Here is a 27,329-nt window from a genome sequence, read left to right on the forward strand (position 1 = left end):
AAATATTTTTTTGAAATCAAAACAAAACAATTACATTGAAAAGTAAAACAATTACTTGAAAAGGTGAAGATGATGGTTTTCTATGTTTGGTAGTGTAAGAAGAGAAGACTCCTTTAACCACCGACCCTGGATCACCATCTGAATCAGGTTGGTGATATTCAGGACAGTCACCAGCCAGCCCTGGTTTGCAGCCACGTCCAGCATTGCCTGAACAGGGAAAATGCACATGTTACAAGAATTATACCACGGTACTTGCCCCCTCCACTGGGATTCTGATGTTAGCTTTAACAAAAAACAAAGAAACCAAGCATTATATCTCTAAATTACTATTCATCAACATAGAAACCAGGAAATAAATCACAGTTGGATTGCAGGGAACAAATCTGATCATAGCATTTACTGTACATTACTTCCTAAAAAGGGCCAAATAATAAGTTTTGTTAGGGCAGCAGGGCTAGCTACATAAAATTGGTAGCTAGCATTAAAACAAAGATAAAAACTCAGTATACTTACTATGAGAGCAAATACTCATATAATTCACTGTATTAAGAACATTAGCAGCTGTATTTAAAGAGTGAATCTCATGTAGTCTTTCAAATTTAAAATCAATAATGGTAAGGGATAGTTTTTCTTGCCAAAAATTTATTTTCTCCAAAGAACAGCCTAAAGATAGAGGCCTGGTTTTCAATGACAATAATACACCACACCACACACTAGCAAAGGGGGCAACTGCTAGTGGCACATGTGGAATGATGAGAAGCTATTCATATTAGTCTATACATTTAATCTAATGTTTTATGGACAAACAAAAGGCTGCATTTGCTTAAGGCAAAACTAAACAGTGAAATCTTATTTAAACAAAGGCGAAGTTTACACAGGCAAAGCTATTTCAATTAAATTAGATTCTGGAGAATGCTGACTTAAAGACACATAAGTTAATATCATGATCTTAGGTAGCTATTTTATACAGTTTTAGTACTGTACTCTTGTTTTGGGAAATGAGGATATGAAGACAGGAGAAATTAGATATGCCTAGCAAATAATTAAAATGATACTTTAATAGTAAATATCTCAATGACAGCAAAATATTTATAAAATGTACAAAATCTGTTGTTAGTGGACTTTTAGAAATAATTTTTAAGGCATACTATGTTGTAAAAATTAATTTGCTATACTACTTAGTACTGTTGATAGAGAAACATTTTCCTTCTGAGCATTGAATATCCCACTCTGTTCTCTAATTTACAAAAAGTGAAAGTTTAAAAAACATCTGGTTAAACGAATCTATGGTTTTCTTAGTATATTACAGAGAAATGGATCAAAATTTCTGGATATCATGATTCATGTGATGGCATGGTCAAATTGGTCTTTAGCATCCATTAACCTGCTAGATATACATCATAAAGACAGAATGTTGGTATAATAGGTATATTTATATATGTGTGTGTGTATGAATGTGTATACATGTATGAATGCACATATTTATAAATTTAGGGAAAATCTACTTATATTCTTCCTTTTTCTCTGTACAGCAGGATAATACACTTTGTCTGTCTTTGAAGTATATGAGACAACAGGTCATGATGAATGCTACTCATAGACAAAAAAAGAGTAGTTCACAAGTCACAACTCTTGAGTCTTACAAAGGGAAGAGAAAAGGAAAAGAGAAATGAGTAATTATACCTAATGCAGTATTATGATGATGTCAGAACTTGCAATGTGGAGTTACTATGGCAATTTTACTTGTGATTTTACATTGCAACTTGACTGGAAATAAATTCCAGACCAAAAGCTCACATACTAGAAGAGCTAGATGGATGAACCATATGTTCTTAACTTTGAAGTTTTCATGATGAAGTTGAAAGATTTCATAAAACTTATGAGATTTCCCCACAATTTTTCACTGTAGGATCCAGATGTGAAAATGTAAAAAAATCATGCTCACTACTTATATGAAATAAATTAAAAAGCCATATAATAAATAGAAAACTATTATTTATCTTGTTTAAATTTAGAGAAAAGGCAAGTGGGGAGACCAAGAATCTGTGATGGTAAAAGGTTTTGTGGCTCCCCAACTGAGTTGAACCAAAATGTTGCTACAAGTTTCTCTGCTCAATTACTCCCTAGTTGTCTTGTTCTCTTTGCCCCCACTGCTTTAGTGCAGACCTTCGTTTCTCTCCTGGAAAATTCTAATTATTCTTTATTCTCATCTAATTTCTTTTCAATCTGTACTTTACATTGTTACCGAAGTGAATTGTAAGAAGGTAAAAGTGATCATATCATTCCTCTGCTTAGGTTTCTTTAATGGTTTTACACTGTGTAGGGGATAAAAAAACTGATGCTTCTCTGAATGACAGTCAGCATCCTCTGATCTGTCTGGTCCTTGCTTTTCACTCTGGCCACGTCCCCCTCTGTACACTTAGTAGAGCAATACGTAACTACTGATATTTTCCCACAATGAGCCTTGCTTTAAATGTTTCCTTCTTCTCCTTCTTCTTCTTTTTTTTTTTTTCTTTTTTTAAACAAATACCATTCCTTGTACTTTGTACCTCTGGGAAATTCCTATTCATCCAACAAGTCTCATTCAAATGCTACTTTTTACAATGAAGCTGCCAGATAGTTGTAGGTACAGTCAAGCACCACATAATGATGTTTTGATCAATAACGAATGAACCTGCATATACAACAGTGGTCCCATAAGACTATACAACCATATACTCTGTAACTAACTTTTCTATGTTTAAATATGTATAGATACATGAATATCATTGTGTTACAATTTCCTACAGTATTCAGTACACTAACATGCTATACAGGCTCATAGCCTAGATGTGTAGTGGGCTATACCATCTAGGTCTGTGTAAGTACTCTCTATGATGTTCACACATGAAGAAATTGCCTAAGGGCACGTTTCTCAGAACTCAACCCTGTTATATGATGCATGACAGTATTTTTCCTGTGCCTCTGCTGTTCTTGACACACTCCACCATCATCCTTTTGTAATCCTCTGTTTGCCCATCTGTCTTTTAAAGTATAGGCTTATTGATGGCAAGAATCTGGAATCATTCCTTGTAATTCTAGTCCCAGCACAGTGCACTCAAGAAATATTTATTAAATAATATAGGTAAAAATCGAATTACAGTGATTATAACAACATTCTGCCTAAGTTATTGCACATCTACCAAATACAGTACGGTACAGGAGAAAAAAACAAGTTTTAATGTCAGATAAACATAAAGTAATCCCCCCTTATCTGTAGGGAATATATTCTAAGACCCTAACTTTACTTAATAATGGCTCTGACGTATAAGAGTAGTGATGCTGGTAATTTGAATACGCCAAAGGGAAGCTGTAAAGTGCTTCCTTTAAGTGAAAAGGTGAATGTTCTTGATTTAATAAGAAAACAAAAGAAATCATACGCTGAGGTTGCTAAAGCATACAATAAGAAGGGAGGATAGTCTATCCATGAAATTGTGAAGAAGAAAAAATAAATTCATGTTAGTTTTGCTGTCACACCTCAAACTGCAGAAGTTATGCTTCAGTGCATGAAACATGCTTAGTTAAGATTGGAAAGGCATGAAATGTATGGGTAGAAGACATGAACAGAAACATGTTCTAATTGATGGTAATCAGGTTCTGTACTATCCATGGTTTTAGGCATCCACTGGGGGTCTTGGAACTATGTTCTAAGGATAAGGGAGTACTGTTGTACAAGATGGCAGGGAACAAGGCCAAAGACAGATCCTGCAGCTCAGGCCAAACTGGAGGATGTGGGCCTGGTTTTCAGTTTGAGTGGGCAAGCCCAAGTGACTGTTCAGAGATCCAAACCTGATAGGGGCTAAGGCCAAGGGATGGTCCAGGCAAATGGACTGGAGAGTCCTGGTAGCTTGCACTGATACACTTCATATGACTGAGCTTAGGATGAGTTCCTTGTGTCTCACTACCTTTTATAGCAGTTTTCCTGGCAGATAAGGACTAATAGGTATATGCTCCTCCCCAGACGGGGATGGCTTTGGTAACAACTGGAGAGCATGCCTGAGTTTCCCAAGTAACCCCCAAAGTCCTTTATAGGGATCTAATACTCAGTGATCTAAACAATAAAAGGTTGTTTTACTACACGGAGGATAAATTATCCTTGATATTCATTAGCAGCTTAACATTAACATTAGGCAAATACTTAATACCCCTTTACCTCTTATCCACTTTCTACTTGACACTCTATCTACCAGACAAAGCTAGGATGATTCTGAGTGTTGGGGAAACATGAATGGGGGCTGACTCTGTGTGTGACACTTTCTTCTACAAAGTTGGAATCAATTTCAGTGAGTTGTTGATTCGGAATTGTTTGTCATCACCAGCCCTGGAAGAATGGAAATGTGATTTCAAGCACTGTATCCACTTATAAAATTATACTATAACTAAAACCTTATTTTAGTTAGCAAAAACAATAGGGTTTTCATTTACTTAAGAGAGGTGAGCTGGAGAGGAGGTGATGAATTTAATTTTGAACACATTTTAAGTGAGGTGCTACTATGAAGCCAAGAAGTTCAGGTGAAAATGAGCTCTGGAGAAAGTGTATGGGCTAGAGCTGTGGACTCAGAAATCCTGGGCACAAAGTGTGCAGTCAAAATAATTAAAATGAACACGCATGGAGCAGAGATAGGGGAAGCAGAGTGGGGTTTACCTAGAGATGACATCTGGAAAGGGAAGGGGAGGGCAGCTAAGGGAGTCTCACAGGCACTGCTGAAATAGTCATGATTAGGATGGATGTTTGTTAAGCATCTACTATTTGTCAAACACTCTGTTAACCATTTAATGTAAGTTATTGAATTTAAACCATTTTTCAGATGAAGACACTGGTTTACAAAGGTAAAGAAAACTGCCTAAGGTTGCATAGCTCTGGTAAATGGGTACAGCTGGGACTCCAATTCTGGGGAACCTGACTTCAAAGGGCTTGCTTTAACCAATACAGTATATTGCTTATGAAGTTCAGGATGAGGGGGAAGGTGTGTAGACTTTGCATGGGGCTCTAAATTAGAATTAAGGATTCTCTGAGGAATGTGCATACTAGATAAACTGAAACTTTGTGAAGTTTTCCTGACAAGACAGAATGTAAGCAAATAATAAGTTTGGATGAAGTGTAATCAGTAGTATGATTCACGAATACATGATACTGGTTGAAGAGGGAATGTGGTATACTAGAAAAAGGTTTAGCCTGAGAGTTTAGAGTATTGTGCCTTTAAATTAGCTGTAATATCTTGGGCAAATCACTTAACCACTGGTATTCATTTTCCTCATCTGATAAATCAAGGAGTTTGATTAGGTGCTTTTTAATGGCTTCTATCTTCTGTAAGCTTTAATTTTTCAACAATAAAATGCCAACATACTCATACTATATAGCTATTTGTTTTTACAGAGCTTACTTTCTATTTTTCCAGGTGGACTGTAATATCCTTGAGGTTAGGGGTAGCATATACTAAGCAGGAAATAAGCTATACAGAGAAAAGACCCTTCTGGGGTCAGAGGAAGATAAATTATCTGCTTCCAGAGTATGTGGGCAAGAACTCATAGAAAAGAGGGGCTTCCGCTGGTCTCCTCTAGAGTTTAGAAAATGGGCAGTCTCTGTAAGGAAATTTTTAAAGGTGTGGGGTTCCTGAAGCCAAAGGTATCCCTTATGACTTGGATACACCACATGTCCTCAACATCTATTTCGAATCAATTTTAGGAATTTCCTACGCATAACAGGCTTGGTCTTAGCATTTAAATTCAACCACATTTTTACAGTGGTGTAAGTATTTCTGCAAAGAACAGTTTTATCCAAACCTATAGACACTTTTCTTCTTATCTTCCACAGTTGCAGATTATACTTTAAAAAGCTAACATTTTAAGCTTGACAACGTATCTTCTACATTTCATATTAAGTAAATCCCATGAATTTATTGTAAAAAGCTCTGAACAGTGAATTATATAAAGTCAGACAGTGTAGAGAGTATGCAATATGGTGTGATAAAAATATTTGTATATTATTGCACAGATTATACAACATTTTCAGTAACAGCTCTCATCTAATATTTAACAATACTAACTATGAGGCAGGCATTAATATTACCCCCCTTCACAGAAAGGGGAACTTAAGCTTAAAGAAGTTTAGTGACTATGGTAAACAAATGATGAAGTTAAGGCTTGATTTTGGTTTTCCAGTTTCATATATGTGCTCATTACACTGTATTCTATTACGTGTGCTGATTTCTGCATATTCTGTCTTGCTTCAAAAAGAATCTGAGGTGGCTTACATCTGACCTTGTTTCCCACACAGCAGAAAAATGTGAACTCCAGACAAAATTATTATGTATTTAATTCATTATTGTCTCTGTGGGTAAATTTTATCAACATATTTTTTGAAAATCTAAAATTTTAAAATTAATTTTAACCTACCATTTGGTTATAACTACATCTTGACATTTGATCTTCAGGCACTTATCTTTTGAAACATGACTGAATTCTGGATTTAAATAATCCAAAAGTAAAATAGGAACATTGAGCACTGTGATAAAATTATGTCAGTTTCATTGCAAGGAAATAGCATCACTGACCTAGTCTACTAAAAGAAAATCCGTATCATTAAATGTACATAAAGAGGTAGGTTGAAGGGTGGATAATAAAATCTAGCTCTAAGGCTCATTATTTTAAAAATTTCCCCTAAAATCTAAACTTCAGTTTAAGAAATCTGTCAATTTAATCCTTAGTGTCCTCAAGTCTCTGTGGCTGTAGGGTGTATTCATGGAACTGGACAGATGGCTCCAGGCTCTCTCTGCTTCTTAGTATTCTTTAGACTCATATTCTCTCTTCCTCCTCCCTTTATCCTTCCTCCTCTTCAAGGAACCTTTCCTCCTTTTCCCCATATCTCTTGTCATCATCTTAATGTATCTAGTGTTAGTATAGGGATTACAATAAACATACGAAAATAAGATCACTGCCAGGAGCAGTGGCTCATGCCTGTAATCCCAGCACTTTGGGAGGCCAAGGCAGGACAATCACTTAAACCCAGGAGTTCAAGACCAGCTTGGGAAACAGTGAGATCCCATTAAAAAAAAAATTGCTGGGTGTGGTGGTGTGTGCCTGTGGTCCTAGTTACTTGGAGCCTGAGGTGGAAGGATCGCTTGAGCCCAGGAGGTTGAGGCTACTATACTCCAGCGTGGGTGACAGAGTGAGACCCTGTCTCAAAAAAAAAAAAAAAAAAAAGAAAGAAAGAAAAAGAAAAGAGAAAATAAGATCATGACAAAGGTTGAAGTGAGGCATGTCTGTTCAAATTAAATGACATGGGGATGATATATTGTCATCAGAGTTTAAAAGAAAGAAATTTATTTATGCCAAAATGAGAAAAATTACATTAATTTATAAAAACCAAGTTGTTATTTATAAAGTATCACAAGAATGCAAAACACTATGGAAAGATCATCAAAAACAGGAAAGTTTGAGAAACTTTCAGAGCCAAGAGGAGCCTGAGAAATGACTACTGAATTTAAAGGGATATCTACAATGAGACTCCAGAATAGAAAAGGGCATTAGGGATCATCACACATTGTATACCTGTATCAAAATGTTATTATGTACCCTCAACATAGGTACAAGTATTATATATCAAGAAAAAAATTTTTAAAAGAAAAAGGATATTAGGTGAAAAAGAATTGTGAATAAGTATAGACTTTAGTTAATAATTATTTGCCAAAATTGGCTTATTAATTGTAGCAAATGTACCTTACTAATATATTTAAGATGTCAATATTAGAAGAAAAATAGGTTCTAGGTATATGGGAACTTTGTACTATCTTTGCAACTTTTCTGGAAATGTAAAACTATTCTCAAGCAAAAAGTTTATTTAAAAAAATTACAGAAATTGATCCTAGGCAGCTTGTTAAAACATTAGTTGTTAGACATCTGCTAGAAAATGCACTATTTAGTTCAAGAGCTCCCAGAAGTTTTACAATGATGGGAAAACCCGAAAAAGCTTTCTTGACAGAAAAGCCACTCCTTTAAAGGTTCAGGTCACTTGCAAGTAATGATACAATATTTTGTCAATAATTAAAATGCTATAAGTACATTTATAAGAATCTTTTTCAATAGCAACAGTTGTTCATAGTAACTTTCTCCTGAACTTTTACCCCCAGAAGGTTAGCATTCAGGAAGCTCAGCTGCTGTCTAACAAACTTAATTAATCAAAAAGTCATTTCCGAGCTGTAACTATGAGTAAAAGCGCTTCAAGTGTGCTAGCAAGCCTACAAGTTAATCAAAATGCTAATGCAGTACAAATTAAAGTTGTGATTAACATTTCACAGTAGCTGCTTAAGTGAATTGATCACACAAATGGGTTAAGCATTACTCATTTCCTACAGCCCCAACCGGGAAAAGGGTTGTTATGTGGGTATAAGGAGAGGAGCAGGGGGTAGAAGGATCCTTCATAATAGCATCATATCATCAACAAACCACCACCAAATTGTTGTACAAAAGCTTACAGGTAAAGTCACCCAGAGGGAAAACAGCCTTCCAAATTATAGTCCTTGAAGGGAGATTGGCTATAAATCCACAAGAGTAAGTAAAGGTGTTTAACACCTCAAAATCCACACATTTGTGTTAGTTTTGGGAAAGCTAAATGCATCAACTCTGTATCACTTCCCTAGTGGAGAATGGTGCTTTGTTTTAGGTGGTGTTTTGGGAGATAAAATATAGCTTTGACCATCTAGGACTAGGATTCTGCACCACTGTGTGGTCCTTTGCATTTGGAAGAATAATCACTCAGGATTAAGTTCATTTAGAATTATTTGTTTTTAGTCATCCACTAATACGACTTCATCAGGTTTTTATGGCAGAATATGAACTCCGGGCAGTCTGGCCAGGAATGCAGGCTGAATTAGACTTCACCTTCATCTCTATGAATTTGATAAGGTCACATTAATACTTACAATAAGTAAACTACATTTGTTTGTGGATAATTCAGATTTGGCAGAAAATCTTAAAAACATTGTAAGACTCCACAAACAAAAAATCTCTTTTTCCAGTCTTTCCTATAAAAGAACTAAAAAGAAAAAAGTGAAATATTTATTTACCTATGATACACTGAGATCTATATACCCCAAGCATTGTACTCAAGTCACCTTAACAGTTGGTGTTGTTATAGTTGATAAGTTTCCAGCATACTTTAGATGATACAAAAGACCCCAATGTATGCTTATAGTATTAATGCTCATAGTTCCTTGAAACATATCCATAAATTATTTACTTATAATCTACCCACCTTTTTCTCAAAATGATTAGAAGAAGCTTTCTGAAGCTTCTTGCGCAGTACTGTCTATTTAAAGAGAACGTTTTCTTGGTCTAATTATAAGCATTTAAAAATCTGAAAAGATTCTACAGTAATACACAAGACTTTATCTACCACTTGCTATATCAAAACATTTCGTACAGGTATTGCATTAAGGGTTTGACCAAGTACTTCTATTGTTAAGCTCAGCAATACCTGGACTATTTTCACTGCTAAATGTATTTAAACTCTGCAATTCTAAAACTCTTAAATGACACTGACATTCTTTAATACATCACCAACCCACTGAGCCTGAGCTTAGTGCATCTATACGTAAACACTCTGCTCCATGGCAATTCTACCTCCTGGCATCATAAAATATTCCTATGCTTTTTAATCTACTACAAATGAGACTCATTTGTTAATGAAAATATAGAAGCAGCTTACAGTCATAATACCTTTCACTTAAAATAATTTTTAATGAAAAATACCCACATCGTTATATCTTCTTTTTCTTCCCTTATTCTTTCCTATTCTCAGACTCTACTGTGTGTATCCATAGATATACACACACATCTTCTTTGTTTTTTTTTTTTTGTTTTTTTTTTAAGATGGCATCTCGCTCTGTCACCCAGGCTGGAGTGCTGCAGCATGAATCATGGCTCACCACAGCCTCAAACTCCTGGGCTCAAATGATCCTCCTTAGCCTCCCAAGCAGCTGGGTCTACAGGTGAGTGCCACCATGCCCAGCTAATTTTTTTTTTTTTTTGGTAGATATGGGGTCTCACTTTGTTGTTGCCCAGGCTGTTCTCGAATTCCTGGCCTCAAGTGATCCTCCTGCCTCAGCTCCCCCCTGTTGGGATCACTGGCATGAGATACTGCACTTGGCCCATACATATCTTAAGGTTATCTGCTAATATACTTTAAAAAATAGATTAAAGATAAAATGCATTTTCAGAATATCTGTGAATTATAGGAAAAATATAATACTAGCTATGTGAAATGTAATATACTTTTAGTTTATCAGAAGTTGTTACAGAGATTAAGAGGTCAAATTATTGTTTTGAAGTTTAGGCTAAACAACAATTCCACCAATATACTTGTAAAGATTTGTTTTTGCAAATATAGGAAGGTTGTTTGAATGAAGAAAGGTATAGACATACAATTCATATACTTCTTCCCTTTATTTATGCAGCTGATTTATTTTTTTGGCTAGCATATATGACAATTGATAAAGCCTACTAGAACACTGTGACATTAATTGGAGTCTACATAGTATCTCACATGCGAAAGAGAAGAAAGACTGGAAACTCAGTAGATCAAAAAGACTTGTCTGCTCATCCTATGGAGTAGTCATTCTTTTATTCCTTTTCTTTCTTAATAAACTTGCTTTCACTAAAAGAAAAAAAATACTTGGGTGTTAAGGAAAATAATATAAAATGAAAGCTCCCCTACTAAAGTTAGAGCCAAGACTATATATAACAATGGAAACTTATCCACCAGAACATAGCTCCTTAAAGGTCTTCCTTTCAGGCACACTGAATCACCTAGAATACTTTCAAAGCAGCTGTGCTGGCTACTTCCATTAGGGCAATGGAATATGAATTCAATCTATAACTAACATTTACCTTGGAAGACAGATCTTTACATTCTTCCTCAATAGTAAAGAGGAGATATCTGCTATCTTTTGGGGGAATTGGTAGTTCCATATCTTGAGGCAAGGAACCTCTGAGATTGCCTATTACTTCTAGAAGTTTGAAGTTTTTCAAAAAGAACCAGTAGGTGGACAAAGTTTGCTATCCAGGTGGCACCATCAGTGGTGGTGGTGGTGGTTAGACAGTGAAAGAAGCCAAAAAACTAACCTAAGGAGGCAAACCTTAAAATGAGAGAGGAACATAAAATATGTGTGTGTGTGTGTGTGTGTGTATGTGTTTATTATAGTAAACCTACGCAAAAATTATTCTAGTGTGCATTTACCTTTTATTATAGGGCTATCTTATAATTATGATGTTATTCTTCCTTCTCCCTATGGATCAACAATCTGATCTTTCTCTCATTATTTTCAATTATTGTAGCTTTATGGGAGAATGTGAGGAAACAAATAGTTAATTCATTAGTTTATATAGCATAATATAAAAACTTGAGAAGATGCATAAGCAGTTGATACAAAAAAGGCAAACACCCTACCAACTGGACACTGTAGAGTGATATAATAAAGCAGTTACAAATATTCAATCATATTACCAAATCCCTCTTAGAAACTGGTTTAAGTAAATACTGGCAGACTGTTGAAAAGGGAACCTGAGTAATTAAAAGGAGGTGATTTAAGTATGCATTGAAAAACAGGGATTAAAAATATTATTCATGGTCTAATGGGAATTCTCGGTTAAAAAATGTAGAAATTTCTATGAAGTTCTCAAATTTTAAAACAAATTCTCACTAGATCATGGGTACAATTTTAAAATCCATCAATATAGGACAAAGGAAACACAGTCAAATACATTTTTATGGTATATCCAACCTGTGCTGAAGGCTGTTTTTGCCTTCTGATGTGATTTTGGGAAAGTTACCTAGTCTTCATCAGTAAAATGAGAGTAATAATTGTACTGCTTCACTAGACTATTGTAGAAAATGGGTCAATTAAATGCAAAGCAAGTACAACAGGGCCTGATACGAAGAAAGCCCTCAATAAATGTTCACCATTACCACCGCTGTCATGATGTTTGCCTTAGGGCCCATCATTAAATAGTGATTTTTTTTTTTTTCTTTTTTGGTAGGAGGTACAGGGATGGTGTGCAGTTCTCCAAATATTCTGGTATAATTTGATATTTAACATACATTAATTCCAATTTAAATTTGCAAGCATAGGTTTCTAGAAATCTTTCTAATCAGTGTACACTGTCACATTTCTCTATATGCATGTGTGTGAGATGTGTTTTCCTTTCATGAATTAACATCATTTTTCTTGTAGTCTTTAAGAATATTGCTGCTCATTCGCTCAGAGCCACAGGAGGAGGGGAGAGGCCTGGAGGACACCAACATGAACAAGTTGAAATCATCGCAGAAGGATAAAGTTTGTCAGTTTATGATCTTCACACAATCTAGTGAAAAAAACCGCAGTAAGTTGTCTATCTCAAAATGACTGGAAGTTAGATGTTGCAACAGATAATTTTTTCCAAAATCCTGAACTTTATATACGAGAGAGTGTAAAAGGATCACTGGAAAGGAAGAAGTTAGAACAACTGTACAATAGAGACAAAGATCCTCAAAATGAGAATAAAATTGGAATAGATGGTATATAGCAGTTCTGTGATGGCCTGGCACTCAATCCAGCCATCATTAGTGTGTTGATTATTGCATGGATGTTCAGAGCAGCAATACAGTGTGAGTTCTCCAAACAGGAGTTCATGGATGGCATGACAGAATTAGGATGTGACAGCATAGAAAAACTAAAGGCCCAGATACCCAAGATGTAACAAGAATTGCAAGAACCAGGACAATTTAAGGATTTTTACCAGTTTACTTTTAATTTTGCAAAGAATCCAAGACAAAAAGGATTAGATCTAGAAATGGCCATTGCCTACTGGAACTTAGTGCTTAATAGAAGATTTAAATTCTTAGACTTATGGAATAAATTTTTGTTGGAACATCACAAACAATCAATACCAAAAGACACTTGGAATCTTCTTTTAGACTTCAGTACAGTGATTGCAAATCACGTGTCTAATTATGATGAAGAAGGAGCATGGCCTGTTCTTATTGATGACTTTGTGGAATTTGCACGCCCTCAAACTGCTGGGACAAAAAGTACAACAGTGTAGCACTAAAGGAATCTTCTAGGACGTACATAGTCTGTACAATAAATACAACAGAAAATCGCACAATTTCTGCTGGCTGGACTGAACTAAAGATCAATTCTCACAATTCAGACTGAGGGTTGAGACAAAACTTTAAGAATACATCTTGGACCATATTGTATTTCATTCTTCTAATGGTGGTTTGGGCTTGTATTCTAGTCTGGGCTGCTCTAAACATTTATAATTCCAACATTGTGGATTTCATCTTACATCTGTGGACCATCCTACTTTATTCTCCCATAAGTCCTAGAAGCTTTATGGTGATTATTTTGAGGTTTCCATTCTTGCATAAAGCACAATGCTGTCTTCATCAGAAAACAGTTGGCATAAGAATTAAACATATGAACATCACAAAGCCATTTATAAGAACTTCTTAAACTACGCCTTGGGCTAGTTGCAAAGACTACGTTAACAGCACTTCCAATAAGGGTGATATATTTAAGTATACTGGATCTGGAATGGTATTTTGGTGTGGGGGGAATTTTTTTTTTTTTTTTCCTGGCAAATGACATGTGTTGTTGATGTGACTAGAGTATCTGATGAAAAAACAATGTCAGAATAACCAACATGAAAAATTTTTAGGATAACTTGGTGCCTACCTGAAAAATGTATTGTGTTTCAGACTCTTGATTTCAAAAGGTTCCACAGAACTAGTCTGCGCTTACCTTACCCATGTTTATATATAGTTGTCCTGTGGGGAGCTTTTATTTAGAAAATGTCCGCATAATGTAAGATTCTACTCCTGTCTACATTATGCACTACATAATTGGACTTCATTATGCTTTTGAAATGCTTATCTGCCTGTCACATAAGTTAAACTATTTAATGTGTTTTGAATGTTTTGGATTGCTACACAATACAATATTCTAAATTTAGGCATGAGGGTTTATTTTTTGTTTTGTTTTTACTTTTTTTTTTGTCATTGCACTATGGAACACAAATGAAATTCTCTTAATTTATAAGAAGATAGTAGGAGTTAAATTTTGAAAATGGTTGTGATGAGCCACGAAGTTCAATCTTTATAATATAGGTACTGCTCTTTCAGACAAACAGTCCATTTTTAATGACTTCTTATTTTGTTGAAATTACTTTAACTGCTAATCACTGTGGTTGCCAAATATTTACTTCAGGAGCAAAGATTTTCAAACAAGCATACACGATGCAAAATACCAGTCTGGCTTCTAGTCTATTTACTGTTTTTGTTTCACTCAGATTAGCTCAGTTTTCTCATCAAAGCAGAATGCTATCTTGCGTGTGTGTGTGTGTGTGTGTGTGTGTGTGTATATATTTTATTACAAAAGCCATGAGCTGCTTTTATGCTGAAAATGGTCATTTCTCTGTTCACTTACTGACACTCAAAGAAGGGTTTCTTGCTTTCTTAAACATTGCCGTAAGGCAGGCTAGAAATGTAATACTTCAAATGTTAGATGATTATGGTCTTTTGATAAGAGCAGATTCTGCTTGGTATATCCAGGCACTCTCTAAGGTCTAGGGTTGATATTAACAAAGGAATGTATTTCAGAATAGCAGTACATTTTATGCAAATATGGAAATTATTTTAAGAAACAATGACACATTAAAACTGCTTTTCATTTACATGATTTTGAAATAGACTAGAAAGCTTTCCCTATAAACATATTAATATTCCAATCATAATTTTAATTCAAGAATGCAGTTTTACCAAAAGAAAAATCTGAAAATTTATATTCAGGCTACTGGAATTGGTTATTAAAAGAAAAGGGAAAAAGAAGAATCCTGCTGCTTTCAGTATTTCCTGATTTCATTTTTGTAAATATAAAGGAGAATTTCAATTATGAAACACTTTTAAAAGATACATATATCTCTATACATATGTACTGTTTTGTTTCCTGTTTTGAAGATTTTGAGTTATAGTTATTGTTTTCAGACTGATTAATTCACATATGCTGTGTTTTGAAATAAGATCCCATTAGCTGTTTTTTTTTGTTTTGTTTTGTTTTTGTTTTTGTTTTTCAATATAAAGTGTTTTCTTCAAAAGTCTGATATTCGTTTGTGGCCTAGTGCCTTGGATTTTATATATTTTTCTTTTTAAATGCAAAACCTTTTCAACAGAATAGTGTTTGTCATAAGGTTGGTACTAAGCATTTATAATTACTGTGTAATTATAAACAAAAATACATAAAGCTTTGAATATAGTTATGTAGCACTGAAGTTAAGGTTGTTCACTATGATGGCATCTTAGAATTAAACAAAACTTTTACTAGGGCTGAAAAGAAAAGAATATTGCTGCTAGAATCCTTTAAAATAAATCTTAAAATACATACAAGTGTTTTGATGTAAAATAAATCTTAAAATACACACAAGTGTTTTGATCTGTTAAAATGTAGGCTGCAGGCTTGATAACATGAGCTGAAGGGCAAATCTAGCCTCTATGACTTCTGAAAAAAAACTTTCCCAAACTAACTCAGTCAATTGACAGCACAATTAAACTTGGAAACACACAGCCCTCTGCTTCTCAGATCACTGAGTTCAGGCTCCATAAGCCATGGTTTCTCTTTTTGCATAACACATATGAAAGCTCAATTACTGGAAAGTTTTGAAATAAATACCATATATAGGAAGTAGTGAGAGTGACCAAGATATAAACACATATTCTTATACTATTTGGCTTAGTATTATATTTAGATGTTTTTCATTTAAAGGAAGATTATTTTTTAATTTGCAGACTGGTGGCACATCTTAGAAAGGATCAGAGATATCAGAGCAAGAATAAAAGTCCTGGAATCTCCATTTGGTTTCAGCACAAATTGCCTCAACAAATCACCTTTAGCAGAGCTATTTAACTTATCTGAAAACCAAGTGCTTTGTTCTTTGATAAAAAACAGTGTCAGGGCTGGGCGTGGTGGCTCACACCTGTAGTCCTAGGAGTTTGAGACAAGACTGGGCAACATGGTGAAACTCTGTCTCTACAAAAAATACAAAGAATTAGCCAGGCATGGTGGCTTGCACCTGTAGTCCCAGCTACTCAGGAGGCTGAGGTGGGAGAATCCATTGAGCCCAGAAGTCAAGGGTGCAGTGAGCCAAGATGGTGTCACTGCACCCAGCCTGGGAGACAGAGCAAGATCCTGTTGCCCAGGCAAAAACCAAAAACCAAAAATCAAAACCAACCAACCAAACAAAAAACACACAAAAAAGGCAGAGAGGTACTCAAAACACTAGACATTTATCATTAGTTCTGGTTTTGTCACCAAATTTGAACATTTAGACAACTCACTTAAATTTTTGATACTTTTTACTTTAATTTTTCCATAAGAGCTAACATGAAGCTTTTCTTTGGCATATCCAGTACAGAAAGGCTGTCATATCATTGACTACATTTTACAAATACATTTTGCAGTTAATATGATCAAGAAGAGGAATTCAAAGGTAAAGGGCAAGGACAATCAATTCCATAAATATGCAATTTACAAATTAGAATATTGTAAACAAATTTTAAAAATTGAGATATGCATAGTAATTTTGACATTTATTTTTGTTAAGGGGGATAGCAAAGGAAATGCTAGTAACAGTAACATATTGAAAGGAACCATGACAAAAATATCTCAAACCAAAAAATGACACAAATGCCCTTGATACATAATTTGAAATGGGATAGGAGAAGCAAAGGCAGGCTGTATTGTAGACTCTGACTTCAAGCCAGGAGGAATAATTCTACTACAACTATGTTTTTCTTTTGTGAAAGACTGCTCAGAACATGAGTAGTCAAGACTACAGAGTTTTCATAATCTGGATGATGGTGCAAATAAAAGGTATGCTTCTATAAAATAAAGGGAATAGTTAAATTACTATGATAAAGCGAGGAAATAAAAGAACTACTAAGAATGAAGATACTAAGACCTACTTCCAAGTCCTGAAATTGTTGTTTACTTTCTAAACATTAACTAATGCACCACTCTTCTAAGGTGTTAGTTTTACTCAGATACCAGAGGTTAAGTGACTTGCCTATGGCCTTATACTAAAATGGCAGCAGAGGAGAATTTACAGTCAGAACTGGTGGCAGATTCCCATCCACAGTTCGCAAGATCATGCTGATGTCCCATGAGAGTGGTAGTATAATTTTCAATCAGCCAGCAGAGCTGCAAACTGCTTGAACCAGTGCTTTCTAAGGCCAATAGTACCCATGTTATCAAATGAAAACAACAGGGCACAGAATTAGAACTGCCAATCAGTCATTTTCTCCAAGTTTCCCATTGGCAACTCTAACATTCTTTCCTCTTTCTGGCTTGTTTACTTTCACACAATTTTGTAGAGAACTTCCAAGAGTGAGAGGATTTAGATTATGAAGCTGGTTTTCGTGCTTTTTTTTTTTTTTTTTTTTTTTGAGACGGAGTCTTGCTCTGTCGCCCAGGCTAGAGTGCAGCAGCGTGATCTTGGCTCACTGCAACCTCCGCCTCCCGGGTTCAAGCAGTTCTCGGCCTCAGCCTCCCGAGTAGCTGGGATTACAGGCACCCACTACCACCCCCGGCTAATTTTTGTATTTTTAGTAGAGATGGGGTTTCACCATCTTGGCCAGGCTGGTCTTGAACTCTTGACCTTGTGATCCACCCGGCTTGGCCTCCCAAAGTGCTGGGATTATAGGCATGAGCCATGGCGCCCAGCAGAAGCTGGTTTTCATCTCTTTACAATGCAGTTTTCTTTCCAGCTTCCGACAAGCCAAGCCAAACATTTAAGATGGTCAAAACGAATGCTTATAACTTAAAATAGAGGAAAACTGCATACCCAAATGTCTAATAACAGATAACTCACTAAATAAATTATGATATTTTATATGAGGGAATATAGTGTAGCCATTAGAAATTATTCTTGAGAACAATATTTAATGCTATAAATTATTAGGCATTTATAAAATAACAGAAGATATTTCTATAAGAAAAAAGTGACTGTGTGTGTAAATGTATCAAGAAAAAGTCTCCAAAGGAAAAAAGAACTGTAAACAACTACTGCATTTTAGTTAGCATCTGCTTTTTGCAAGAGTAAGGGCTAGTAATTCTAAAACTACATCACTGAATATTCTAGGATTGAGGAGCTAAATAAATATATCTTTATTAACAATAGTGTGATACCTTACAGGTAGAAAGAGGAGTTATTAATAAAAAAGGAGGAAGACTAAGTGAACCCTTTGGTCTTAGATTGAAATAAGAGGTATAAGAATGATAAATATAGATGTTTTTACACACACATACACACGGGAGGTAAACGGACATGCAAATAAATACAAATGTCTGTGTATACATACTTACATTTCCTTGCTTTGTACACAGAGGGCCTAGAAGCAAAGACACCCAAGTAGCAATGGAATGCAGCAAGCACCCAGATTTTCTATTTTTGAGACAGCATCTAACTCTATCACCCGGGCTGGAGCACAGTGGCTTGATCATGGCTCATTGCAGCCTTGACCTCCTGGGTTCAAGCAATTCTCTCACCTTGGCACCCCCTACCGTCCATCACCACACCTAGATAATTTTTAATTTTTTCGTGGAGATGGGGTCTCACTATGCTGCCTAGGCTGGTTCTGAACTCCTGGCCTCAGTGATCCTCCTGTCTTGGCCTCCCAAAGTGCTGAGATTAAAGGTATGAACTGCCATGCCCAGTCCAGATTTTAGTTTCTACAACCATTCTCTAATAAAAGGAACCAAGTTTCTTAAAAACAAAATGGCCGATTCCAAAGCTGGGGCAGGGACAGCACAAGATGCCAGAATGCAAGGTAGTATTCAAGAAACACTGGGGTGAGTCTATACTTACATAAATAAATAACTGAATAAAGTAAATAAATGGGGGAGAAGGGAAGTTCTTCCTTATAGTATAATTCCAAGAATGACTAAAAAAGAAAATCACAATAGTAATTGTTCTGGGCAAATATCACAAATGGATGCTGAAAATAATGTTAAAAACTATGACAAGAAACAGAATATTTATATAATCTCAAAGTTTCTCCCCAAAATATATTTATTAATTACAAAAGAAAAAGTAACTCTATAGTGAAGAAGGCTGGCAGACATCACCTCAATTGTATAAAGTCAATATCATTGCCACACACATCTGTCATAAGCCTCCTGATATGATACACTAAGAGGACAAACCATCACTGCTGTGGTATTCTTGACAAAGAATACCACAAACTTAAATGTAATCAGAAGGAAACACCAGGCAAATCCAAACTGTGGGATAACTCCATAAAATAACTGCTTGGTACTCTTCACAAGTGCCAAGAAAGACAAGAAGACTAAGGCGACATGACAACTAAATGAAACGTGGGATCTTGAATTGGATCATGGTACAGAGAGAGAAAGGGCAATTATTGGGATAAAATTCATACTGACAAAATTTGAATAGGTCTGTAGATTTGTTAATAGGACTGAACCAACACCGAGTTAAGATGTTACTTTTAGGGGAGGCTGGGTAAAATGTACAAGAAAATTTCATTGTAGTATTTTACAAACTTTTTGTAAGCTTGAAATTATTTCAAAACGAAAGTCTAATAATTTTAAGAAAATTAAAAATTCATTGAAAAAAAGAAAAGACCCTCATATTCATGTGGGTGAAGGTATAATTACTATGAATGACTTTAATTTTAGTATGCTGCTTTTCCAAATTATCTACAATGAAGCATACTATTTTTATAATTAAAGAGAAAACGATTTCTCTTTAAATGCTGTTTAGAAGGATCAACAATATTTAAGAAATATAAATATTGTCCCAGACACTGTATATAAGGATATATATAGATATATATACTGTATAAATATATATACTGTATATAAAAATATCTAATAGAGGCTAAAAGTACCTGGCTGAATCCTTTTCCTTAAAAGTAAATTTAGAAACAGACTCCTTTAAGAAATTTCCTAGATTATCATACGGCTTTTGAATCATTATTGACTGAGTGCTAAAAATGAATCAATGAATTGATCACACAATATAGGTTTTAGAAGTAATATACATATAAAAATTACAATGTACAATCAATATATCAGCAAATATAAAAATTTAATTCATCTTGCCACTTCTCTTCAACCCTTTCTGACCCCAGAGTTCATTAACAAGTTAAGTGTTTGAGAGAGGAAAGGAAGTTATAGGAAACACAAATGAGTATCCAGGGCAACAGCTAAAACTTTAGGACCTTTAACCTTTGTGAAGTGTGACTAATAAGCAGTAGCAAATCACCTTCCTCAATAAGTAAACCATGTGTTAGTTACAAAAGAGTGTAAAAACATGTTACATGTTTATTATAGCCTTATTTCCCTTCCAATTTTGATAACTTGAGCTTACTCTATTTTTTAAATAATTCTTCAGTTGCTAAAACAATAAAATTGTTATTTTTGATAACAAAAATGTTTGAGGCCAATTTTAAAACATTCAAACATTTAAGAACAGCATAAAGAAAAAAATTAAAAATCACCCCAATTCCTGCTGCTCAGATACGGCTACTGTTAATCTTTTGGTGGACACCATTCTGGATCTCCTCTCTGGGTATATGTTCATATATAGATATGGACATTCTATACAAATGTAGAGTTCATAAATGGAATTGTAATATTTTGTAGTGTTCTGATAACCTGAGAGATACTTAGGTTATTTCCAAGCCTTAACTTTGCAAATCATTTCATAATGTATATTCTTGTACATATATAGACTAACTTACTCTACCTTTAAAGAACTTAAATCTTTTGAAAATTTTAAAAATGGGTTTTATGAAAAAAAAAATGTTTAGAAACATGTCCAAAAAAGGTATAAAGTAGAAAATCGAAATCCTTTATAATCGCAGTCCTTTAGGTATTCTTCCCCCACCAAAACCGGCTCTTCTGACAATCATCCCCCAGTAATGTCAGCTCCATGCTTCTAGTTGCTATGGAGAAAAGCCTTGAAATAATCTTTGGTTCCTTGCTTTCCCTAAAAACCCTTGTTCAATTCATTAGAAGAGTCTGTTAGTTCTCCTTAGAAAAATATTCAGTATCTGACCAGTTCTAATCAACCTCACCCATAATAACCTGCTCAAACCACCATCATTTATTGTCTAGCACTACAGCACTTAAGGTATAAAAAGGTCATTGATATGGCTTCAGATTCCATATTGCAACTAACCTTCAAGAAATATCACTTGTCAGATTCTAGTGTAGCATTAAAGAATACCCACAATTATCTGAAAAGGCTATAAAAATACTCTTCTCTTTTTAAACTGTTTACCTCTCTAGGCTGGATTTTTTTCATATACTTCAACTAACACATCCTATTGCAATAGACATTTTATGTTGATTGTAAAAGAAGATATATAAATCTAGTTGATCTCTTAAGTTGGAGATTAAAGATACTTGCAAAATGTAAAAACTGCAATACTTCTCACTTTTTTTTATTGTTTTAACCATCTCTTTCGACCTTTTTTACAATAAGCCTCTTTGATACTCCTTGAATATACCAAGTAACTTCCTACATGCAAACTTTCTTAGTGTTTGAATACACACCTCCAGAGACCCTATGGTTCACTCTCTTCTTTCATTTTTAGTTAAATGTTACCTTACCAGTGAGATAGTTCCTGAACACCATATTAAAAAATAGTACAAAACATTACCCTCCGTCTTTCTCTTTATTTATTTTACCATTCTTTATTTTTTAAAAAAATAGCAGTTATTGAAAAATGGCAGTTATTACCTATTAATTTATATTTTAAATTGTCAGTCTTCCCCGTCTTGAGTGAAAGTCCGTAACAGAAGGGACTCTTCTGTCTTGTTAATTATTATATGCTCAGTGCCTAGAAAAGTATCTGGCACGTAGTTTGCCTTCAATATGTTTTAGTAGAATGGGTGACTAAAACTGTCATCTCATTTCATTTATATTTGCTTTTACTTTGGAAATTCTTGATATGATCAACCAGTTGTTTCTCAACAATGCTACCATAAAGTTGCTAAATGCAAGTACATTTTATCCTAAAACTAGAAAAAAGAGGGCAGGAATGATGGGAGAAAACACACATAGGTATTAGAAATGACTTTCATACCTGACATACTCTGAGAGCTTGGTCCAAGACTGTTTTGGTATCAGTGTCATAATCTGGGCAGGGTAGCATGGCTCGGCTGAGATGTGCCTGTAGCAGGAGGTGTGCTTTGGTGTGAGGGCTGTCAAATGAATGAGGATTTGATTCAATGGGAAGACATTTTGCCAGTTCACTATTCATATGATCTTCATTGTGTCTCACTGGCAAATCTGTATATTCTTCTGCATCCTGAAAAAAAAAAAAAAGCCCCACATTGTTGGATCAAAGTATAATAATTAATGTACTTCTTAGCTTTACTGACATTTAAAACATGGCTCAGAAAAATCATACAATAACCATATGCCTTAGAATTTTGCTTGTTCAATATTATCATTAATACACAAGCAATGTATTAATGATAGTGAATAATGTACAATCTGTGAAATTCATGAATGTTCCTTTGTATTTATAGTCAACAAAAATAACAGAGTATTTACTAGGCATCACACACTATACATGACATTGGGGCCACAGCAGTGAACCAGAAACTGAGAGGTAGATAAAAAAATTATATAAAGTGTAATAAATGTTACGATATGGTAAAAGTACAGAGTGTTGAATGGCAATTCAGTTTGGGGGACCTTCTTATTTTAGAGGGTGAGGGAAAGCTTTCTGAAAAAGTGATGTTTAACTCAAGATCTTGTGAATGAATGGAAGAAATAAGACAGGGCTGGAGAAAGGGGCAAGGATAAGATTGGCAAGATGAGAAAAGGGTAAAGAGCAGAATTATTACTTACTATTTATTGTAACCAATTAGATCATACAGAGAGATTGTTCTGGAATGTTTTGATTTTTCATCTTAGATTTTTTAGGGTACAGTAGTGAAAAGTAGTCTCCATGATATCAGTCAATAAGTGCCAATTGAACCTACAAGCGAAACTAGAACTGTTCTGTTAAAAAATAGACTGATCTATTTATTAGCGTTTGTTGTGAAACAAAAATCATATTTTTCCAAATATGTAGTTATTTGAGATTGTCCATGGATGTTGATATGAATCCTACATCAGACATAGCATTAATTGGATATGTTAATATTCAAACAGGGGCTGGATTTATCCTCCTACTGCAACTGCCAACTTCCTCCAAAAAATTAAAAAAAAAAAAGACAAAAACCTATGAAACAGTGGTCTTCCAGATGCTGAACATAAAACTATGAAAGAGAATGATCTCTGATATATAGAAAACAAACTAGGTGACCCTTAGCATTGCCTCAGCTTACTGCATGGAGCGTTACCACACTGTGGTGTAGTGAGAGAGAATCCAGGTACACCTGGAGGACTACCTGTATTGAGGAGATGAAGACAACCTTGCCTAAGTAGTGGAGAATAATTAGCTCTATGACAAATATTACTCTAGACCTGCCCAGCAAATCAAAAAGCAACACCTAAAAGGATCAAACAGCTTCCAAGTAAATTAACTGCATTCCAGAACAGAGCTCAAGAAGATTTATAGGAATACAAAAAATACAGTACTCAAGAAGGTGAAATTCACAATGTATGTCATCCAATTAATGATTATCAACTATGCAAAAAAACAGGAAAAGAGGATCTATAACAAGGAGAATAATCAATCAATGAAAACTTAGGACTGACATAGATCTTAGAATTAGCAGACAAAACAGTTGTTACAACTGTATTTTACATATTTAAAAAGTTACTGACAACTACTCAATTCAAATTTCTAGAGATGAAAATTACAATGTCTGAGATGAAAAATACACTGAATTTTATTAATGGAAGAATACACAATGAAGAAATTTGTAAACTTAAAGACATCAATAGACACTATTAAAAATGAAACACAAAGAGAAAAAAGAATTAAAAAAATCAACACAACATCAATGAGTTGTGAGACAACTTCAAGTGGCCTAATGCACAGTGTGGAAGGAAGGGCAGAAAAAAGTTTGAAGAAATAGTCACTGGAAAAGGTCTAATTTTATATAAACTATAAATCTATAGATTCAAGAAATTCAACAAACCTCAACCAAAGAAAAATGAAGAAAACTATACAACCATAATTCATCACTACTGAATTGCTCAAAATCACTAATAAATAGAAAATATGAAAAGCAGCCAGAGGAAACACTATATTATGTACAGTGGAAGGAAGATAAGAAACCAGGTTTCTCATCAGAAATAATGCCATAAGGCAACAGTGAAGCAACATGTTTAATTTACTGTAAGAAAAACAACTGTCGGGCCGGGCGCGGTGGCTCACGCCTGTAATCCCAGCACTTTGGGAGGCTGAGGCCGGCGGATCACGAGGTCAAGAGATTGAGACCATCCTGGCCAACATGGTGAAACCCCATCTCTACCAAAAATACAATGAATTAGCTGGGCATGGTGGCACGCACCTGTAGTCCCAGCTACTCGGGAGACTGAAGCAGGAGAATCGCTTGAACTCGGGAGGCAGAGGTTGCAGTGAGCCGAGATGGCGCCACTGCACTTCAGCCTGGAGACAGAGCAAGACTCCGTCAAAAAAAAAATAATAATAATAAAATAAAAAAAGAAAAACAACTGTCAATCTAGAATGCTAAATTCAGTGAAAATAAATCTTTCAAAAGTGAAGAATTTTCAAACATACAAAAGCTGAAATAATTCAGCTGACATGCTTAATGTTAAAGTCATTGTTCAGGCAGAAGACAAATTATACCAGATGAAAATATGGATCTACACAAAGAAATGAAGAGCACTAAAAGTGGTAATTTCATGGATAAATATGTAATAATTTGTTATTACTATTTTAATATCACTCAATACAAAATGATTGTTTAAACAAAAATAATAAATAATGCATTATGGAGTTTACAATACATAATTAGAGTTTATTATCTACATAATAAAGCATGACCCAACTACAGTTGTCCCTTGGTATCCATGGAGGATTGGTTCCAGGACCCCCTGCAGATACTTAAATCCAGATACTCAAGTCTCTTATATAAAATGTGTAGTATTTGCATGTAACTTACACATATCCTACTGTATACTTTAAGTCATCTCTAGATTACTTATAATACTTAATACAACGTAAATGCTATGTACATAGTTGTTATACTGTGTTGTTTGGGGAATAATGGCAACAAAGAAAAGTCTATACATGTTCAGTACAAATGCAGCCATTTTTTAATGAATATTTTCGATCTGCAATTGATTAATCTATGAATGCAGAACCCATAGACACAGAGGACCAACTATATATGTTTGCCTACTACCAAACACGCACTAATATACATATATAAATACATGTATATATGTGTAGATATGTATATATTAATGTATAGAGAGACAAATATGTTAAAAGTAAAGGAATAGAAAAAGATATACTATGCTAACAGTAGTTCAAAGAAAGGCAGAATGGCTATATTAATTTCAGATAAAGTAGATTTCAGAGCAAAGATTATCATCATGGATAAAGACGGTAACTTCATTAACTATAAAGGAGTCAATCAATCAGAAGGACATAACAATCTGAAACATTTATGTCCTGAATAACAGCTTCAAAATCCATGAAAAAAACTTGTAGAAGTACATGGAGAAATAGAAAAAAAATCACAAGTATTGCTGAAGATTTCAATACCTATCTTTTTTTTTTTTTTTTTTTTTTTTTTTAATTATACTTTAAGTTTTAGGGTACATGTGCACATTGTGCAGGTTAGTTACATATGTATACATGTGCCATGCTGGTGTGCTGCACCCACTAACTCGTCATCTAGCATTAGGTATATCTCCCAATGTTATCCCTCCCCCCTCCCCCCTCCCCACCACAGTCCCCAGAGTGTGATATTCCCCTTCCTGTGTCCATGTGATCTCATTGTTCAATTCCCACCTATGAGTGAGAATATGCGGTGTTTGGTTTTTTGTTCTTGCGATAGTTTACTGAGAATGATGGTTTCCAGTTTCATCCATGTCCCTACAAAGGACATGAACTCATCATTTTTTATGGCTGCATAGTATTCCATTGTGTATATGTGCCACATTTTCTTAATCCAGTCTATCATTGTTGGACATTTGGGTTGGTTCCAAGTCTTTGCTATTGTGAATAATGCCGCAATAAACATACGTGTGCATGTGTCTTTATAGCAGCATGATTTATAGTCATTTGGGTATATACCCAGTAATGGGATGGCTGGGTCAAATGGTATTTCTAGTTCTAGATCCCTGAGGAATTGCCACACTGACTTCCACAATGGTTGAACTAGTTTACAGTCCCACCAACAGTGTAAAAGTGTTCCTATTTCTCCACATCCTCTCCAGCACCTGTTGTTTCCTGACTTTTTAATGATTGCCATTCTAACTGGTGTGAGATGATATCTCATAGTGGTTTTGATTTGCATTTCTCTGATGGCCAGTGATGATGAGCATTTTTTCATGTGTTTTTTGGCTGCATAAATGTCTTCTTTTGAGAAGTGTCTGTTCATGTCCCTCGCCCACTTTTTGATGGGGTTGTTTGTTTTTTTCTTGTAAATTTGTTTGAGTTCATTGTAGATTCTGGATATTAGCCCTTTGTCAGATGAGTAGGTTGAGAAAATTTTCTCCCATGTTGTAGGTTGCCTGTTCACTCTGATGGTAGTTTCTTTTGCTGTGCAGAAGCTCTTTAGTTTAATTAGATCCCATTTGTCAATTTTGGCTTTTGTTGCCATTGCTTTTGGTGTTTTGGACATGAAGTCCTTGCCCACGCCTATGTCCTGAATGGTAATGCCTAGGTTTTCTTCTAGGGTTTTTATGGTTTTAGGTCTAACGTTTAAATCTTTAATCCATCTTGAATTGATTTTTGTATAAGGTGTAAGGAAGGGATCCAGTTTCAGCTTTCTACATATGGCTAGCCAGTTTTCCCAGCACCATTTATTAAATAGGGAATCCTTTCCCCATTTCTTGTTTTTCTCAGGTTTGTCAAAGATCACACAGTTGTAGGTAAGTGGCGTTATTTCTGAGGGCTCTGTTCTGTTCCATTGATCTATATCTCTGTTTTGGTACCAGTACCATGCTGTTTTGGTTACTGTAGCCTTGTAGTATAGTTTGAAGTCAGGTAGTGTGATGCCTCCAGCTTTGTTCTTTTGGCTTAGGATTGACTTGGCGATGAGGGCTCTTTTTTGGTTCCATATGAACTT

General features: G+C 35.0%; 1 protein-coding gene and 1 pseudogene across 4 annotated transcripts in view; one reads left to right on the top strand and one right to left on the bottom strand.

Annotated features, from left to right (window-relative positions):
• Positions 1–27,329, bottom strand: part of ASCC3 (activating signal cointegrator 1 complex subunit 3) — a 374,689-nt gene that overhangs the window by 9,200 nt on the left and 338,160 nt on the right. For all 4 annotated transcript variants that reach the window (XM_518652.9, XM_009451715.5, XM_063813310.1 and 1 more), the window contains 2 exons: positions 22,187–22,411; positions 56–207 (listed from right to left, as the gene is read on the bottom strand). In XM_518652.9, the coding sequence (XP_518652.6) occupies positions 56–207; positions 22,187–22,411 (377 nt within the window). The remainder of the gene's footprint in view (positions 1–55; positions 208–22,186; positions 22,412–27,329) is intronic.
• LOC129144407 (DCN1-like protein 1) lies at positions 12,328–13,186 on the top strand (annotated as a pseudogene).

The sequence above is a fragment of the Pan troglodytes genome, chromosome 5 (genome assembly GCF_028858775.2).
Source record: "Pan troglodytes isolate AG18354 chromosome 5, NHGRI_mPanTro3-v2.0_pri, whole genome shotgun sequence".
In the NCBI taxonomy this organism is placed as follows: Eukaryota; Metazoa; Chordata; class Mammalia; order Primates; family Hominidae; genus Pan; species Pan troglodytes.